The 21174-nt window shown below is 37.4% G+C and overlaps 2 protein-coding genes across 2 annotated transcripts in view; both read right to left on the bottom strand.

Annotated features, from left to right (window-relative positions):
• LOC117329678 (protocadherin alpha-6-like) overlaps positions 1 to 19746 on the bottom strand; it is a 69206-nt gene extending 49460 nt beyond the window's left edge. Inside the window, exon 1 of the mRNA XM_033887749.1 lies at positions 18861 to 19746. The gene's annotated coding sequence lies outside the window, so the exon portion shown is untranslated. The remainder of the gene's footprint in view (positions 1 to 18860) is intronic.
• Positions 7556 to 10536, bottom strand: LOC117329683 (ATP-dependent DNA helicase RecQ-like). Its single transcript, XM_033887760.1, has 3 exons — positions 10429 to 10536; positions 9534 to 9745; positions 7556 to 9119 (listed from the first exon to the last, which is right to left on the bottom strand). The coding sequence occupies exons 2-3, from the start codon at positions 9545 to 9547 to the stop codon at positions 8312 to 8314; spliced, it is 822 nt and encodes a 273-aa protein (XP_033743651.1). The 5' UTR covers positions 9548 to 9745; positions 10429 to 10536; the 3' UTR covers positions 7556 to 8311.
• Positions 19747 to 21174: the final 1428 nt, after the last annotated feature.

The raw sequence follows: 21174 nt of genomic DNA, 5'->3' as shown, positions 1-21174 counted from the left end.
AAAGAAGTATTGATTTTAACATTACGATTTCGCTGTGTACTAATTTAATAAATAAAATACATCATTCGTTTCATTGCCAAAACACAGATGAAAGATAAGATTCAATATGTTTCTTCTGGCATGCTCATTGTAGGTTTAATAAACTATTATAGCACCACCGAGCTATGAAACAGTTTCTAAATCCTATAAAACGTGTTTAAATGAATTTCATTCTTTCCTAACTGAAACAGCAGAAAAATAAATCAAATCGATTCAGATACATTTTGTTAGACTTGGTGTCCACGAATAAGAATTATAAACATCGCCAGACATAGAAACAGTCCACGGTTCCGACAATTTTAGACTTGGTCTATTAAAACGGAACGAAGTGCGGAATTGCGTCACTAAACAGGGATAGATGGAAACAGAATAGATTGACAGACTCATCAATACTGTTTGGTTCTCGGGACACCAGACATCTACAGACATATTCTGCAACGAGTACTAACATACAAAAACATGTCGTGCCTTGACGTCAATTTCTGTAAACATTCGATTTTTTGTTTAAATTTTGGCGTCAATACATGTAGAATAGCTTGAAATATATTGAAATATGTCGAGTTCTTGTACTGTTGCGTGAAAAGGCATTTCCTTCGTTGATAATCTTTCACATTCAAATTATTTCCCAAATGAAAACTAAATTAGATCTTGCCATATACACGCGTGTCGGAACAGGACAATGAGTTAACTCCCCTTAATAACATTATTAAAGTTTAAATGATATACATGTAATGTGACCGGGTGGGGTGTCCTGCCGGGATTCTTCAATAGTATGCTTCAGTCAGATAGCACTATACAGACGGAATCAAAGGGACTGTGATAACTCGTTAAAGCGCCGACCACTTAACCTCATGTGAATATTCACGTTACTTGGTTCCCGTGGTGGTTTGTGATTCTCGGAGCTGAAGTTGAGAAACGGCCCGGTCTGTGCTGTCGTGGTTGTGTCTTTGAGCAAGACACTTTACCCTAATTGCCCTGGATGGCATGCGACGGCCTCCCTTGTTTTGTTCAGTGAGGTAGTCACCAACTACTACAAGGAGACCCCGCCTCAAAATGACCCAACCTTGATTATCTGGCTTGTCGTTGAAGTCACCTAGACGAACCCTAAAAGTAAATCCAAACAACGTAATGGGTTACAAATTAGCTGTCACGGAAACTGAACGAAATTAAACGAATCTCGAAGCATAGCATTAAAATTGGGTGAAGATGAAACCCTCTTTGTGATCCGAATTGACTCCACTGGAGTGAGCCTACGTGGGAATGTGTTAAAGTATCACCAGGTACCTTGTTAAAACCGTAATTATCTACCCTGACGACACAAGGGGCAAACAGCAACCTCTTGACATAACGTATACATCGCCCGATATCACAGCTGCCGGGACGCAATATTTAGATTTTAGAAGGACACCTCAAAGGGAAACACGATACATTCCTGTGTGTTTGTAATTTAGCAAGTCTTCTTGCAGCGAAGCTAGAATTAAAATAATTTTCATTTAATCAAGAAAACCGGAGCTGTCATGATATCATTGTGTTTTTTAGGATTTATGTGTGTGTTGATGTCAAAGTATTACTAGTGGTGGAGGCGGGATGGAAAGCTATAAAACTAAAGTTCGGCGAGTCAGGAGATCAAAATGTCTTTTATACATCCCATTCGATTGCCCATACCAGGCAGGGACTCGTGTTGTCCCCTAACAGCCATACAAGGGCTCGGAAAGGGAGTTTGCGGCTAAAATACTATCAGAGAGGGCATGGTCAAAAATAAAACGTATGGCTATGACGCCTGTGTGGGTAAAACTGTAAAAAGTAGACGCCTCTTAGCAACAGACATAATCAAGGTCAGGATAAACAAAAAACATATATGCGAGTCAAATTAATAGCTCCCGTATGTAAGACGTTGTAATCACTGCTTTAATTCCCGTGAGTCGGTGTAACATTGAACAATATCAGAAGACCCACATATTAGGAGCTAGGATTACCACTGAGATGCTCAAGTGACAGAAAACAAATGGTTATCCATACGACAGCATAAATTGGCAATGATTACATGTAAATCATAGCTGTTTGCATGTCAGAATCCATTCGGAAGCCCCTCGCGTGCGTGCTGTACGTACATATAAGTGAATGCCGTGATTTGTCCAACAATGTAAATTGCTTCCGAAACGACGGGAAAACAATGAGGATATATACTGCCATTATGTCATCAAAGTGGGCCATTAAGCGCTCTGGATTCACAGCTTTGATAGTGACCAATGCGGCTAATGTCTTACGAACACGAATAGCACTTTACAATTTTACTCCAACCCCATCCATGTCCCCTTAACAGATCCCCAAAACTCTTTCGCATTCCGATCCATCCTTTGTAACACCCTACCACCACCTCAGTAATTTATGAATCTCTACATCTGTGACGTCACATCCGGTTTGAGACAACATGACCGGAAGTACCATTATTCCCAGTAGTTTTCGTCAGACAGGTGCCAACGGGGATCTGAGGTCGATACGTTGTAAATATCTTTTTTTAAAATGTCGATTTTCGTTAGATGTATGATGCTAAATGCTCCCAGTTCAACATGTGTCCTCGTCTGCGGGGATACCCATAAATCATATTCCGGATTGCCAATGTGCGAATTAAAATTGAATATATACTGTATCATCCTATCTGTTGCGTAAAAAAAAGTTAAATTTTGATGATTATTGATCTTCTTATATAATAAAATAATGTAATATTGTCAACGTCACACCTTGTGCTCAATCAAACCTTCGTGTTTTTTCTTACTTACATTATATGTATTTGAAGAGAATTTTAATTTAAAAATAGATCTAGCTTTTTTTCCTCAAAAAGCCCCGGGGGAACAGATAAATGAATTTCAGCCTTTTCAGTCCTTGGTAAACCGTAAGTGTTAACAAAATTACCCGATGTATGTTATAGATCAGGCGCATCCTGGTGAAGTTAAGTATACAAATGAGAAGCGACACAGCATTAATCATGCGCACCAAAAGTAGTAAAATTCTAAATTATCTTTAAGAATTCAAAACGTTGTGTTTCAACACCAATACTACTTAAAAGGTTTTGTTTATGGCCGAGTTTTAGTTTTAGTGACTGCTGCTGTAATTTCACTTCAAAAAGATCAAACAAAGTTCTGTAGTTGACAAATGTCGATAAAATTTAAAAAGAAAAAAAAAACACGTTTTCATGGGGACGACATTTCTGTAGTAACGGGCTTTTAGCCTTTGAAAGCGACTGATGAAAATATACCAACAGATTTTAAAAATTCCCGTTAGGACACGAAGTCCACTTTGTAAATTAATCGAAAATTCAAACTTTGCAATAAAACCTTGTTACCATTGCTGAGTGACGTCACACATGACACATCAATAACTCTCGATGTTGATCAACTGAAAGTCCTTTTAGATTTCCGACCTAAGGTTTTTTATCCATTAAAAGTCATTTCCATTTGGGCTGTGATACTTTGGTGTATATATCATGTAAGTCTTAGAACAGAACATGCACTTCGCTTCAATCGATCTTCCCGGGAACACGATGTTCTGTTACAATACTGTTCGGGGAAACGCCGCGGCTTTTGTTCCTAGTCATTGTAGTGCGCAACAAGTCATTTGTATGCGAACCAGTTAACTTCAAACTCATCCGGGTTAATTTGCGTTCACAATATATAACTTTTCCTTCCATTTACAGTCTACTTTTAACTGCTTTCCAACACGCATTCGGTTCGTTAAAAACTTAAACAGTTACGATGCGTTAAAATACATTTAAATGTAAATTGTAAACAGACAAGTATGTTATTGCAAATACTTCGATAAAACTAAACTGTTATGCATGTTGTTGTGTTATTGGGACTTACCATTGTTAGTACGGATGTAGGGATGTGGCAATATGGCGTCTTAAATGGATTCTTACTCTTTGAAATTATTATCGAGGTGGGGAAAATTCTAGACCTTAAAACCGATTGGAAATCTTGTATCATCTAATAATTTTCAAATAAAAACAGGGAAGATTAAATCAACCTTGGTTTAAGGTAATAAAATGCTGCATACGTAATTTTGTATATTCAAAGTACACAAGGAGCGCGTTCGACTGTCCTATTGAAGTTCCCAGATTCAATTAAGCCGGTATCTTCTTCCTGTTTTTTTAACGGAGACGTGAAAGATAGCGCGGTGCATATAATTTTGCTCAGTTGACTGACAAAAATACCCAGATATCATATGAAGGATAAAAAACATCTTTTACGCAATATGTGGCAATTTGAATAAAGTTCGCTGTCAATGCTCAAGTTTCAGAAACTCAAACGAGATTCATGATTTGACATTTACGTGAAATCTTTCGCGTAAACGTGTGTCTCGAAGCGTGAGTTATCTTTACCACACAAACCGAGCGCGGTATATTCTCTCCGGACACATTTAGACTGGCGCGGACTTAGGAGGTGATATTTATACATGGAATATATTGAAACGGACTATGAGCTATTGTTCTCATCAAAGTGAGTTCCGCTTGCGATAGCAGTTCTAGAGTAGATAGAGATGAATATCGTCACATAAAGAATTTATCAAGGTGTCGCTTTATTGAAATGGCCGCAACGAAGTAGGCATGCTTCCATTTATCGCGACCATAAATCTTTAAACATATACAAACATATTGTCTACCATGATTTACTGCCGGCTTCAATATCACCCAAACGTTTGTAGTCAACTCATTCGGAACACCTCGGCCGATTCTCTACGGTCATCTAACCTCGGATGTATCACGGTCGTCGCCATATTGGAACTACTTTCAAGTTCCCGGATGCGGGGCGGGAGGGGGAGGGGTAAACATGGCTGCGTCCATGGATACAACACCCGTGGAAAGTGTTTTGCCCAATACGACGTGCATGCTCTCTGACAATGAAGTTTGATAAGTTGTACATCTGTACAGTATATGTGAAGAGAATGTTTAGGGGTTTCTTTAGTCAGTTCTTGAATGGAAGGTGTGAGTTCAAGGGAAGACTGTGACTTATAAGTAAATTATGGTAGGTGTAGGGGGGGTCTACCCGCCACCCTTACAACCGTATTGCTTACTATAACCGCATACCTTCCAATATACATCATGATCAGTGTAACAGTACTAGTGCAACTATTGTTTCATTAATTACTTACCTTCACAACAATTATGAGATGTCTACATGATTGTAATCAATTGTATTAGTACCTATTACATGTATATATTTTAAATTTACTTTTACATGTTTTTATATGCCAGTTTATAGTGGATATCTATGGTGTAGGTGGGAAATACCCAACACCCAGATAGTAATCTGCAAATAATGCACATATCCACATATAACCTATAGGTGGGTACAAAAGTATGCGAGAATACTATAAAAAAAAGTTAAAAACCAGTTGTACGTGCGACACACTCGTCACCCATACAGGTTACATTCTTGATATATCAAAACACATTTACATGTGTATATATAGATGACTAGTCTTATGTATTTGTGCTTCTGTGTGCATATATATTGTTGATTTACTAAGAACTCGGTGTAGGTGAGGATCTACCCGCCAACCAGGTAATTAAGTTTCTGTATAAATCTCGGCATATGCTGAAATTCATATAGTACATAGTGTCATATTAATTATCATTTCACATACAGATGACCAAACTGTATTTTGTATCAATGTATAGCATAGGCCTGTGAAGAGAATATATTACCGGTATAAAAATATACTCTTGTAGCACCTGATTGATGTAGGTGGGAACCAAATACCCTGTAAGGTATAAATATTAATACACGACATGTATAATATACATTTGGTTGAATCCACATTACTTATGTGTGACCCTAAGAAACACTTCTATGTATTCTACCATATATCTTGTTTACATACTGGACATATATATATATATATATATGTGTGTGTGTGTGTGAATTACAGTATATATATATCTATTGACTAGCTTGATATATAGCAAGATGGATGATATGATCTGCCACACTAGGTTTCATTTTTGGTAACACTAATATTATAGTAGTACTGCTGACTTCCGGTTTCAATTATTGATGTAATGAATGTGGTGTGGCACATTGTGAAAGTGTGAACAACTTCTCAATAACAAAGTTGTCCAGATGGCCCTAATGCATGCTAGGATGTAGTGTTACAAAATTTGTTTAAATGAACGACCTTGACCTTCATTTGTAGGTCATAGGGGTTAAATATGCTAAAATCAAAGACATTTAACACCTCAGGTGACCATTAAGGCCCATGTGCATCTTGTTGTTTTTATTCAAAAAGTATATTTGGAGCTGTATATAGTTTCTGTCTTTGAAAATGTTGATCAATATATATAAATACTCACCTCATTACTTGTTCAATTAATATAAATACAATTGACTTCATCGTATGCCCCAATTTCAACAGAAATTACTTTTTGTATCAGACGCAGTCAAATCCCTGCTAGTTTAAAGTTCCTTGATATATCTTGTGCAATCTGATGCCAAGTAAGATGTATATACAGGTACCAGCAAGTGAGAATCTGAGAGTCATCGCTTTAGCTTGTTCAATGTATCTATTTCAATACATGTACTTAACTTTTCTGATAATAAATTGTTTTAATTGCAATATTTTAATTCATATAGATGTAAATGTATTTTAAGTAGATCCTTATTAAATGTCTGCTATATATAACTATATATAGTTTAGAAATATAAATTCAACACGACAACTGTATATATACACACACATATATATAGCTCCATATAGCTTGACAATGAAGAATCCTAAATATTCACAGGGATTTCATTATCATTCAATTAATTCAAAGTAATTAATTGTTCAAAATATCAACTGTTTGCATTATGTAACTGCCTGAATACTGTTGATCTAGGAAATCATTATCAAATGCCACCAATGATACTATATACACAGTAATCAAATAAATTGTCATATGTGGACTCATTAGCAATAAATAAGTGACAAAGATTTTAACTATAGTCTGATTTTTCCTTATTAAGTTATATTTATAATAACTTTTGTGTAACGATGTTGCATTGGTGCAATTGAGTCGTCTGTATCAGGTAGTAGACAAGAGTCTCCTGTCCACATATTCTTTTGTATTGTTGTTAGCCATATATATCACACTGTGAGTTTCACCAATCATTAGTGTTGGTATGATTATTGATTATAATCAATAAGTTAATCCTGCTGAACCAATGGGGGGTGTTCAGGTGGCACATTGGTAACACATGCACTTGCCTTTCACCTAGGCGGGCCGGGGTTCGATTCCCCCTATCGGATGTGGAAAGGTATGAGGTCACCTGTCCGACCACATGGGTTTTCTTCAGGTACTATAATGGTTTCCTCCCACAGTAAGACCTTTCGTGCGCTTCCATCCAGGCCAACAAGCGTGTTTAATATAAGTTAATATAAATTGTTTCAAAATTGTTTTAAATCAATTACAAAGGTTAATGATTGATTATAAATTTTAATAATCAATTATTTAAAAACAAAAAAAAAACAAACACCATTTTCAGATTGCCAGTGATTCTGTATTCTTGCCCTTTTCAAAGGACATGCAATTGCAAGATGTCAAAACATAAATATGACAGAATGATTTTACATAATAATTAGTCATACATGGGTAAATACCAAGCTAAATAAAACAAGCATTCTGTGAGTATTGCTAGACCAATACATGTCCCCTATCGGTGCCCCAAGTTAAAACTTTAGCCAAATTTGAGTAAAAAAGTTTAGCCACAACTGAAACGTACATTATCATTTTATGAAAATAAGTTCATTCCAAACAATGTGTAAATTCAGCTCTATTGGGGTGAATAAACAATGTTTCCTGCCCATAAAAGATATTCAGGTATTTGTTTGGTATGTCTACTGTACAGAGTAAAAGAATCTAAAGTGAATTTAAATTGAAATGTGTAATAACTGAAGTATCTTGACCACAAACAAAATTCAGTGATTCCAGATCTCCTAACAATTGGTGATCGGGCAGTTTATATCCATCAGATCAAACAAATGAAACTGGTGTTATTGTGACAGTGTTATTGAATGGTTTCTCACAGGAAATAATCTCTGCAAAAGTGATCATGACATAGTGAGAGTGTCACTATACCTGGCATTAAATATAATCCCTGTGAACAATTGTCTTAAGAATCTACTTTATACAGCAACAGAATCCACAAGAATGATGTGTATGTCACTAGATGCAGCGAGTTGCTTAAAATTACACTTGACGGGAGAAATCATATATACAGTCAGTAACGATGAGTCATTTTCTGCCACAAATGGAGCAACAATGTTCCTTTGGTCCTGAAAAAACAACACTTTCAAATCCAAAGTAATTCACAAGAATAATTCTATAACATGTTTCACTTTCACAAAACTTTCTCATTTCTTCCGTCATACCGATTCTGTTTTTTGCAATATAATTTTTCTTGTAGTAAAGAATTGCCACTGACGGTTGTCCAACACGTCCAGCACGACCGATTTCTTGTAGGTATTTCTCCAGTGTTGTTGGGCTCCTGCAATGAATGATACGTGAAACACTTGGAGCATTAAGCCCCATTCCCAGTGCAACAGTTGCCAAAACTAATCTGACTTTAGGGGTTTCTTTAGCCAGTTCTTGAATAGTGATTTTCTTCATGGACTCTGCATAATCTTTGTGGTATTGGACATATATTCTATTCTGTGGAATTTCCTCACCATCATAGCTGGCACCCTTAAGTTTATACGAAAGAAACTGATAAAAATAGGACAATGCTTCCAAACTTTCCACATACATTATGGTTACTGGAAAATGAACTCCTTTTTCCAGCAATTCTGTTGCCACTGGTTGTATCAAGTCATCAAATTTGTCAAATTTATGAAAGTTTGGCAATCTGGTTCTAATGTCTATAAATATCTTTGGACGGTCCACATTCTCACTGATAACAAGTGGATTTTTCAAATTCAGCTGTTTAGATAGACTTGCAATTGATTTCGGTGTAGCAGTTGCTGTGAGAATTAAATGCAAAGCTTTCTCTAGAATGCACATTAACTCCCCAAGCTTCTGGAATGCAGGACGGAATTCTTCTCCCCTTAAAAAAAAAAAGGAAAAAAAAGATTAATTGCGGTTGACATTAACAAATATAGAACAAGATTAATTCGTAATTGTTTGTCGCCTCTTTCCTGCGCATGCTTTGTCGATAAATTTCCCAAAAACGGGCTATGATTAGATATTCATTAATGTGATGATATCAATAACCCTGCAAAGTTTTAATTCAATCCGACACCAATGAAATTATAACAATTTTAATTATAATACAAATTATCAAAATTTACCATTTTCTTAAAAAATATATTGTTGAAGGCAAAGACTGGTTATTGCAACTTGATTTCTTTTTCAATAAGGACTGATTATACACTAAAATATGAATTCTACCTCATTTTATTTTGCAACATTGCCCTAATGCTGATTTAATTTTTTTTTGCAAATGTGTATTTATACATACCATTCTGAAACCATATGGACTTCATCTATGACTACTGCACAAATGATCTCTTGGTACAGTTGAGACCTAAGAAGTCGACTCTGGATGACAATAAATTATGCAAAAGTCTCCTCTCTCCAGTTGCTCAAATGGAACATCAATTTCAACATATTCATGATCCTGTTCCTCATCGTTCTCGCAATCCGCATCTGTATAAGTTGAGCCATGAGTACCTGTGAAATGTGAAACAGAGATGGGTTATTCAGGCTGATTTCACACTAGTCAGAACAATAGGTTATGTCATGCCTACTGGTGGTTTCAGTTGGTTTGGGTTATGTAAGTTTGAAAAAGGAAAAAGTACTGGTGAGCTGATAACAATTGTCAAAGCAATGAAAAATGAAAGGTACCATACATGTTACGGGAAAGAGTATTATTCAATATTCATCTTGCATTTTGGTACATGACATTTTAAAATTTGGTTGTTTTAAATACGAATGAAATTGACAATTAAAGCATTCTACTTTACAGAGATACATATCTAGCCAAACCAACAAAGCCAGACCATCAGTGGGAGGGGCTAAACTGGACACAGGGACATAACTTATCACTGTATCATGTGTATGAAAGGGCTGATATGTATTTCAAACATTTGTAGTTGCAATTGTGACAGTCACACGTGCACCTGTTTTTGTGTTTTAAATGACTATTATAAATTTTTTTTATGGTTGGCTGTCTTAATTATGTGCTTTTACTTGCATCGTAAAATGTATCTAAAGATGTATGATCGATTCCCCGGTGTTACAAATTTAAACCTACAACGTTAACGATTTCTTTCCATACTTTGACCAGATCTATAACAGACATGAGGGGATCCAAACATACAATACATAAAGCATACAATATAACTGACACATACCAGTGAAGTTCAAACTGCAAGCAGTAAATCCCTTCTTCCTCATTGTAATGACTTGGTCCTGGATTAGGGAATTCAGCGGGGACACGACTATCACGCTCATTGGTTTCCGTTTCTTCTCTTCTCTTTCTCCATTTTCAGCTGACAAAACCACGGTAACAGCTGAAATATCACACTTTTGCCGTAGCCTGTGGGTAATACCGATACACAGTCATGATCTTCGTATAATGCTCGCAACGTTTCAATCTGTTTTCTCCTTCAAAGTGATATTGTTTTCTTTAAATAAAGGACAATTATCGAGAAAATACTTAAACACTGTTCGAATGACGCCATTTTGGAGATCTATATGCACAGCGGAGACTCATCCATAATGAGTGATACGGCGACCGCATCACAAATGCACGGCGTTTATACATATCAAATACCGTGATACATCCGAGGTTAGATGACCGTAGAGAATCGGCCGAGGTGTTCCGAATGTAGTCAACTGAGAAAACACGGTCCTCAAACAATGACCTACACAGAGGCGAACATCAACAGTTTGTTAAAGTGTGCGTTTGATATTTTAAAAAAAATTGATGTTCCAATTATGGACTTATAAAGAAAGATAAAAATCCTATCATCTTATTTTTTCTAATCTTGAAGCAAATCAATGTTTTGGTATAGAAGCGATGACAGAACGGTCTTTGTCTCGAGAGTATCAACCTCAAATGTTATTTTGAACTCTTAAAAGATTTGTCTGATTCTAAGATTCAAACGAGGATGAGATAAGCTAGTATTAGAGTTCATATCGACACTTCTCTACAAATAACTTGCGGGTTGGTGCCCAGTCTAATATCAATCTATAGGTTTATGATGTTCTATCGGCCATTCAAAAATTTTGATATAGGCCGACTAATTCTAAAATGCCGATAAAACATAAAAAAAAAACCTTCGGATTAATCTAATATGTGCTGGGTGAAAAAACTTCCGGAGTATGGAATACTTCCGAAACTAAAATTTGTCATTGGTACGTTATGTTTACAACAGGCTGTTGGTACAACTGTAAATACGGCCAGTTTAAATGGTCTGGGCTTTCCGCATGAATCCAACAAGATTAAGTATTCTGATAACTTCGATATCATCACTGATTCACGCCTATTTAGTAGGATAAGTCTCGACTTATCACCGGCGGAAATTTGAGTCGGAGACATTTCACAGGCTTAAATTTGTAGGTGTTAATTAAAACACCGAAAAGATCGAACTGGCCATCGCGGAAATAATAAAAATCCTCCGGTATTTTGGTTAGATCCCTGGATTACACGAAACATCAGAGGACAAGGAATATGGCCGATTGTCTCGCCCCGTCCAGCCAACTGAAGTTTATTGGCGAGTAAGTGCCTCGTAAATTTACCTGGCTAAATTATCGTTGTCCAGTCATAAGTGACCACTGGCCATTAGGGACGAGACTAGCTACTGGACGGTGCCGACAGGAGACCACCACGGGCCGGTCATTTCGACTCGATAAAGTCCTATAAAGGTCATTTCGACGGACGATTTATGTATTTTTAAGTTTTAACAGCCCAACAACATTATAAACACTGAAAACCTCAAAGTTAAACTGATAAAAAGGTGTAATAATGAAAGTAAACAAAAACAAATTTAAAAAATGAACGGAAATAATCGGATGAAAAATGCTTTGGAGCAAGGTTTAAACAGACTAAAAATTGAATTTTGATGTCCCTTACCCTACATTTTTAAATGAGCTGTTTCATAGACCATATAACTGATTCTTTTTTTTTTGCGTCAGAATTGTCCTGTAACCGGACTCTCTGTTGTAGAAAAAGACGTTTCCGTAGAAACCCCTATTAGGTCATTACTGAACAGTCATGCAGGTTAAGCTGGTAATTACAGCTAACTATTTTTGTGTGGTCGGACTTTGACAGCTTTTTACTCGACAATAAGTGAAAGTACAATATCCTGTCCTTCCTTTTACATCGGTAGGCATTTTCGACAACGCCGTTTAGAAACCATTTTCAAAACCCACGTCATACAATTAGAACAGTGATTTGGTCGAAAATACGTCATCTTTAATATATATATATATATATATCAAAATAAAGTCATCAATTTTTACGACTAGTAATATAAGTATTTATAGGACATGGAATATCAACACGTCTGTCCACATTAATCACGAGACACAGGATACAATGCAGCCGTTTTTAGAAGAAAAAAACCTCATTCAAGATAACTATAAACATATTTTAGAAATAAAACTAAGATTTTAGAATATATCAAAACTTAGAGCCGCCCAAATTCGTTTGCGAATTCAAAACAATTGCCGAAACTGCATAGGTTTCGATGTGACTTAATCATTATTTGTGTCCTTGGTCAAGACACCTTGCCCTAATTTTTCAGGATGGCATGCGACAGACCTCCCGTATATTGTCCAGTGAGGTGTTCACCAACTACTACAATGGGGACCCGTCTCAAAATGACATTGACTGCTCACGAGGGGATAAACCCAGCAAACATAGAAATAATCATTATTTGTACAACAATGTTAACTGTGTCGACAATGTTTTTGAAGATATTTCTTGTATTGGTTGCGAAGTTGGTTGGTTGGATGGTTGAATGGGTAACGTCATCAAACCAATTATTTCATACCGAGGTCATACAATGGCGATGATATTACCCAGAGGCAATTAAGGCTGCCATCTTATAGAAACTTGAATAAGTTGCGAGTAATCGGTGGTTAATCCATTTTTCTGGAGAAGTAAAGGAGACAAAATGACGAGAACACACGCGGCCAGGTTTACTCAAGTGGACACTAAATATTGGCCGTATCGGAAAGTCTTATAAAACCATATGCTTTACGATAATTACATGCTGTGATACGTGAATTCTGCTCTCCCCACCTGCAGGAATGCATGTAACGGGAGGGGCTGATGGGGTGGGGGATGTTATTGATAGGAGGGGTGATATTGGGGCATGGCTGTATGGCTGTTAACTGGTGAAACGTAGAGAGAGAGAGAGAGAGAGAGAGAGAGAGAGAGAGAGAGAGGGGGGGGGGGGTGAAATCGGGGGAGGGGGTGATATGGATGGGGGCATGGTTGTTAAGTAGCGAAATGTATACTTATACATTGGTGGAGAAAGAGTGTTATGGAAGAGGGGGAGGGCGATATGGAAGAGGGGGAGGGTATATATAGGGATATGTCTGTGTGGCTGTTTAATGGTGATACTTGGGAAGGAAGGTTGATATGGAATTGGGGAGGGTGCTATGGAATTGGGGAGGGGGATATGGATATGGGTATGTCTGTGTGGCTGTTTAGTGGATGGACCGGGCGAGGATGATATTGAGTGGGGAGAGGGGGTGATATGGATGAGACGGAGAGATATGTTAAGGAACACGCTGCAAGTAAGAAAGAAAATGATTGAGTGAAGAGTGAATTGGTAGATGAATACCAATAGAAATAGGAGGAAAATGGAAGACAGAAGAAAACGGATGGGCAACATAACAAAATAAAGACATAACTACGGCTGAGGCGACTAGACTGAAAAAAAGTTAGCGTGTGTAAAGTTTTTAGCAGGCTCTAGAGTATTAGGTACGCCGACTTTCACGAATATCCCCCCTCCCCGACCTCATGTATCTCAATTCGTCGCCAACGTACTAAACAACCTTAAAACATCCATCTTATTTTGTTTTCAGAAAAGAAAATCACCATGTATATACAGCAAAACTTACATCGATGATGGCCCAATTCTGTCATTTCCGTAGTTTTAAATATCTTATATATGATGCAGCAAATATATTGTGTCCATTAATCAAAATCGCGTAAATGAAAACTGAAAGATAAAAACTTGTTTCAATCAATTATGCTACAGCAGGATGTAGATTTCGGTCTATGCATCCCATAATATATCGGTTTATGACCAGCTGATATAAACATTCGTGACAAGTTAAACGACTACAAGAAAGATGTACAGTATTTAGATATACAAGTACGTGTAATTTAATTGCGACATTTCTACATTAATCGTAGATTCAATGAAATATGAACTCTCTATCTACTGTCTGGAAATAAGAGCGTTATATACACTTTCAAACTATTTTACACGATCCCAGTTGAAAGAGGCCCCCGATTTGGTAATCGAATGATGATCAATTGTTTTCTTGTCGCGTTTCCTTCCTTTATCTTGAAAAAAACCCAAAAAACGGACTGTACGGCCACCACTTTCACATCCTGTTCTCTTCTCTCTCCCCCCCCCCCCCCCCCCCCCCCCCCCCCTTTTTTTTAATTCTTTTTTTTCTTCGTCGAGAACTGAAGATGACAATTTCCGGTGTTTCTAAACGGTAAAACGGAATTTTGTGCAGTGAAGTCTTCGCCTCACCGAAATATGTCATTTCGCGTGACAGTCCTTCAAGGAGCAAATAGAGCAGAGATGTTTAGTTACACAACCACTACACAGAGTTGTAGGAGGGTGTACATGTTGACAGTCTTTTTAATATTCGATGCGGAAACCAATTAAACACAATCTAGCTGAGGTAATGACACAAATCCAATGTTATAAAACGAGACAATTAAAAAAGACAATAGATTTGGAAACATGACTGTTCTAGCTGTGATTCTAGATGGTGCTCATAAAAAAAGAATGCAAATCTACTCGTTAATTTTAGTAAAACAGTAAAAGAAAACAATTGCTTTGAAAATTTTAATTACAACATGCGAGAAAGAGCGTGTTGTTTTGTGCTTAATCCTTTCCGAAGGATATTGCTTTGATTGCCAATTTAACGAAGAATGATTACATCCGATAAAATATTCTAAATGGATTAAATGTATAGCTAGCTAGTATCGTAAGATTGGATTTCAATTGTCTTTTTGAAGAAGAAATTATATCGACAATTGACTTGATGACATTCAATCAAAGATTTAAGCATCCGACTCTCTTTTCGTTGGAATCCGGTTTTTATCCGCAATAGTTCTGTGCTATTTCGTATAACAACTGTTGTTGTCGTCGTCAACAACAACAACATCAACGTAACACCAACATAAACAACATCATACGCATAACAACATAAACAACATAAGCAGCAACATAAACAACAAAAATATAACAAAAACAGCATACACAACACCATAAACAACAACACAACCATAACTCCAACATAAACAACATCATACACATAACAACATAAACAACATAAGCAGCAACATAAACAACAAAAATATAACAAAAACAACATACACAACACCATAAACAACAACACAACCATAACTCCAACATAAACAACATCATAAACAACAACACAAACAAGCAACAATATATAAAGATCAAGTCAATAATTCACAATCAAACAACGCCAGGACAGCGACAACATCTAAAACAACATCAACACAACACCCCAGCGTTAAACAACAAAGATGAAGATAATAGAAAACAAACAGCTAAGTGCGAAACAGCAACACAAAGCAACCATAATACAATATTCTACTCTTTTGCAATGATTTACACGTGAGTAGAAACTGGTATTTTATGTAAGACCGCCTGGCTATTCCTCTGTATATGAGATAGATAACCCAAGACCATATGGTATGATGGACGTTAAGGAATTGTAGAAGGGACAAATCGAATTTACCATACCATCGCTTGTTTTTTTTTTTCAAACTCATGTTCTATCCCCATTAATACACAAGAAAACAGTCCGAACGGAAGCCGACCTTGGTAGACTAGTGCATGCCATGTTTTCAGCAAATGAAAAATTGTTTTCTTTTCTATTTTTTATTAAGACTTATGGAACTGCAGTATACGACCCAAGAACGTAGTGTGTATTTGTGATATCTTTCAGATTAGGATTCACGGAACGTTCTTTTTTTAGCCCACCATCAACATCTGATGGTGGTTGACTTTTCAAATCGCTCGGCGTCTTCGCGTTGTCCGTCCGTCCGTAAATATCCTTGATATCGCTATTTCTTGGGAAAACTGGAAAGATATATTTCAAACTTCATAGGTAGGTTCCCCTTTGTCACTAGTCGTGCCCATTTAATTTTCAGTCTGATCAGGAAATCAAAATGGCCGACAGGTAGTCATCTTGAATTTTGACAATCCTTGTTATGCTATCTCTTGAGAAGCACTGACCAGGAATATTTCTCAAATCTTATATGTATATTTTCTCTTGGTCCGTAATTGTGCCTGTTCAATTTTGTGGCTGATCCGGTTATTCGATTTTGACAGTTGACGTTTACTTAGATTTTATTTGTGGGTTCTCCCCAATACAAATGATGATTGAAGAGGAAATGGGGAAAGAAGGAAAATGGGAGAAAAGATCAGTCTGACATAGAACCAATAGAGATCATTCAATGGTTGGTGCCACGATTCCTCTGGGATCTCTTGTATATTTAACTGATACCAATGCCACAGGAAAATGGTCAATAGGTACCCATGTTCAGATATACAACAATTTAGACTTTTTGCTATTCAAGAAATCGTGTTCTTTGAACGGATATTATTAGCGCTAAAACCTTTTGTTTAAAGAAACCTTATTCAAGTCTGAGAACTTTTGTGCACAAATCTAAATAATGCATCTGTCAATTTTGACGTTTTTGTAAATGAACGGCGCGATGTTTATTTTTTAAATTCTTCTTTTTTTACGACAAAATTCTCTAAGGATATATTTCATTTAGTGTAGGAATGTCTCAGTAGTGGCTTCCATATGGCAAGCCGAGACAACAGCGTGCAGAAATATACTTGAGGAATTCCAATGCATCTTGACAGACCCGCCCTGGTTGCCGTCTCGGTAGGTGTTCCATAACAATATGTTATGGGCAATTAGTATTTACTGTACAATTATCTTCAAACATACTTTCAAATGTGCCAGACAAACTTACTGTTAACTGTCAAAAACATCATACAACGATTTAATAAAGACATCGACGCCTTCCGGAAACGGCCGTAAAACAAAAAGCGCTTTGCGTGCTGTGAAAATGTGGCGCAACATAATTTACACGCTAAGATGGTAAACTGCCCAAATGGCTCATGCTATGTCGGTTCTTCCGCGCTTCGAAGGAACCGGCCATTACATCATGTTACCACTGACAACGTTACTAGTCTAGATATCTAGAAGGCAGTTTGAGTAGATTTGAAACGAGAGGGCCGAGTTTTTCCCCATCTAAACGAGACCCGTAGTTATCGTACGAGTCTAATTCTAGTGTACTTGTCGCAAAGTAGACGCATAATAGCATGTCACGAACACGTTACGTCATCCACTTACCTTTGACCCGCGGGACCGCAAAGTTGTATATACATATGTATGTGGTTCGACCCCCGGGACAGCCGAGCTGTATACATAATTTGTCCTGACCGAGAGAAGCCGTCAATACATCCACATCTCCCAAACGTAATGTAAATAACTGAAAGCAGGTTGATTTAAATCCCTTTTTTGTTGGCTCGAGTTTTACATACAAATCCCATACAATGTATTGAAAGTTTATTCCAGCGGACACAACTTTAATTATCGTTCGATTCTTACCCGTGTTTGCGTGTGTTGGGGACAGTATTTGATTAGTATATCAGCGTGAATTATTTCTACTTTTGAAAACAAACATCGCATTATTAATTTCGATTGATTTCGCTGAAGCATGTCACTGCGGCCACGCTCATTATGAGACCATGGCGCTGGTTCCTGTGTTTGAGCAACCAAAATATCCATAAATTGATTCGGGCTTGATAATCAATCTGTAACTACCGGCCCGGTCGCACTGTCAAAAGATCGTCTTTGATATGAGCAACATTTTGTATTTTTATTTGTAGAGGGTGAATACCTTTACAGCTGTTCAAAGGTAAAATAAGTTCGATAGCAAGATTTGACGGAGTTTTGTTAGGAATCAGTAAACAACTGAAGTAGTAGGACAAAACGAATCTATAATTAGACACAATCCCATGGGGAGGGACAGCCACGCCTACATCTGGAGACCAGACCGAAAAGGCGATGGTTATGTGGAATTAAGACTCAACTCTCTACAACAAAACTTGTCAAGCGAGTGTTTGAATTTGAATTAATCAAGATTTCAAACATATATATAACGAGCTGTAAGAAATACTCATACCCTGAAAATGTGAACGATTGATATTTTTAACAAGCTGGTAATTGCATATGCTCGGCCTGTTTGAATCAACATGAAAACTGTAGCGTGAATACAATTAACACAATTTCGAAAATGAACTTACAGGCCCAATATTTGCCAAACCTTAATTCCAAATAAGTGAAAACGGTGTTTGTCAGGAAAGTGGTAGTTTTATGATAGACACCTCCGGTATGATTGGGAAGCCTTTTAGCTAACGCTGTCTCCAGCACGGAGTCTGTATATAGCTACCTTTTGAAGTCGAGGCTAATTTTTCACTTAGTGAGATTTCTGTCTTTGATTTCTTCTCACCTGTATGATATCATTACTCACCTGATCTCTTCTGGTTTCTGCCTGATGCTCCGATTTCACAGTTGAGGACTTTTAAAGAATGACACCTTGGGAAAGCATCACTTGCAATCTGACCCCTGGTCAGTATCTAGTGTCCGGAGAAAGAGGTGGCCGGGTGCTCGGGCTCACCACCTCACACGTTCCATCTGTTATACCGCCAATATCGAGTGACCAGTGGTCAAGCCTCCTGCCAAGAAGCACGGATAATCATAAAACACATAACAGCGGCGACACACCAGTTAATTATCGAGGATAAGCCGCATTAAATTTCAAATTTATCCCTAACAGCATCCATATTGCCCCGATAGAGAACCGTGTCGCTAATTGGCTAAGCAGGTTTCGTTAGAACTTATAATTGCACAGTTTTACGGTCGCCTGCCAATCCCCGGTGAGATAATAAGTCTCCCATAAACGTCGTTATAATGAAGTTTGGCGATAAGGGATGGTGTCAAAACACTTTTAACAACCCAAACTGAAGTAGACAGTTTCAGCCCAAGGTCTTGTTCCGTATGATGGAACGGTCAAGTAATTCAAACTATGGTCAAGCACTTGTCTTGTCTCTCCGAATTGCTGCTACGTTCAGAAACATCCAATCGTAAACATATGGTAGTAATAGATCTAATCGAGAGAGCGAATTGTTCAAGTGTTACGCTGAATGAACACCTCGCGAATAGAATCTATTGCGGCACTTCTCCATCCGTACTGTGATAACACACTGCTATGTCGCGCGCTCTGTTTGTTTTCTCTGTCTAACACTTCCCTTGTAACACCGGCTCTCTTACCCCAGCCGGCTCATTACACGTGCTTTGTTCAATTAGTAACTCAATCAACAAAAATCCCTCCCCAGCATTACTAGACCCGGTCCATTTCTCCGCTAGTCGATTTCCGATCCATGTGACTGAACGTGTGTATTATAAACTGCCTAGCTCAGTAGCGATACCCCGCCGCTACACCGTATGTAAGTATGTGAATACTGTCACATGCTTACCGCGGTAACTGACACCGTTATTTTTCGGCGATGTTTTACAGACATACAGTATATGTTTTTGTCGATTCGGGTACTGTTTCCTATATTTGTCGGGTTTCGTTTCCCCCCGTGTGATGTCGCTAGCGAGCTTCCCATTGATCTACCAGGCCTATCGCTTCAGTCTCCTTCAGAACGGTAATTGATTGCTCCAACATTCGGACAAAAAACACTAATTCGAGTAATTGTAATTGTTTAATTGATTGATGTTGTTGTTGTGTGTCCAGCTGCTGGAAGTATTCCAGGTATTTCACCGTCTGTTTTAGATCGGTGTCATATTTCTTCAAAGTCATAAACATTTGTCATAATTTTCAAGGACAAAAATGTACAATCAGCGTCAGTGTAATTGTTCAGGGATTAGAATATAACAGGGTACCTTGTATTATTGATCATCCTTTGAAGTATTAGTGACATTTCGATCAAATGCTGTAGTACTAACGCGTGTCATGAAATTTTGTATGCTCGCTTCGTTTGTTCGTGATTTTATGCACGTCAAAAATGACGTATATTCCTTCAACCCTTCCTACTATTAAACTACTTTATTGAAAATACCATCGGCGACATGCGCGTTAGTGATTTTATGACTGGATGTAATACTCTATTTTCATATGAATGTTTAATTACATATTGAGGCATTTACGATGTATTTTTAAACACTGCATTGTACACTGATTTTCAAACCAAATTAAATCCCATCAAATTCCACATAGACGTAGGTTTTGATAAAAAAAATTACCCAGAAACGACTGTCCTAATGATTAGAGCAGCGACAAGCTTGGTTTTCGGTTCGACGTTGATGTCAAAAACATACAATTATTATCTTTGTTTGATGTGCACATGGTTATTTATTAACCCGAAGAGATTGTTCGCCGAAGCCAAAGGCAATGAGTATTTTATTGCATGATGATGATCAACAAAATTACGGATGGATGTCTTGTTTATTTCATGACGTCTTTGAAATTTTTTTTTAAAAAAAACTTTCCTTTTGCCGTCACGAACGACCGACGGTATGACGTCACGACACCGATTGACTACGCGGAAGGTCAATACTACAAAATACTCACTCGTAGATAGATGTAATTCGGTCGGAAATGCTGATACATGACGAAAGCGATTTATGGGAGCAATCGTTGAAGCTGAAATAATCGTGAAAATAAAAACAGTATTCAATATACTGACTTCACTTGAAGTATTTTATTGTTTGCGCAAATTGAATCTTTGTCAGGATAATATATACTATGGTCACTGTTGCAAAACTGTTTACAGCATAAG

This window comes from Pecten maximus, chromosome 6, assembly GCF_902652985.1.
Source record: "Pecten maximus chromosome 6, xPecMax1.1, whole genome shotgun sequence".
Taxonomy (NCBI): domain Eukaryota; kingdom Metazoa; phylum Mollusca; class Bivalvia; order Pectinida; family Pectinidae; genus Pecten; species Pecten maximus.
The sequence above is the reverse complement of the archived record's forward strand: the minus strand, read 5'-3'. Positions and strand labels throughout refer to the sequence as shown.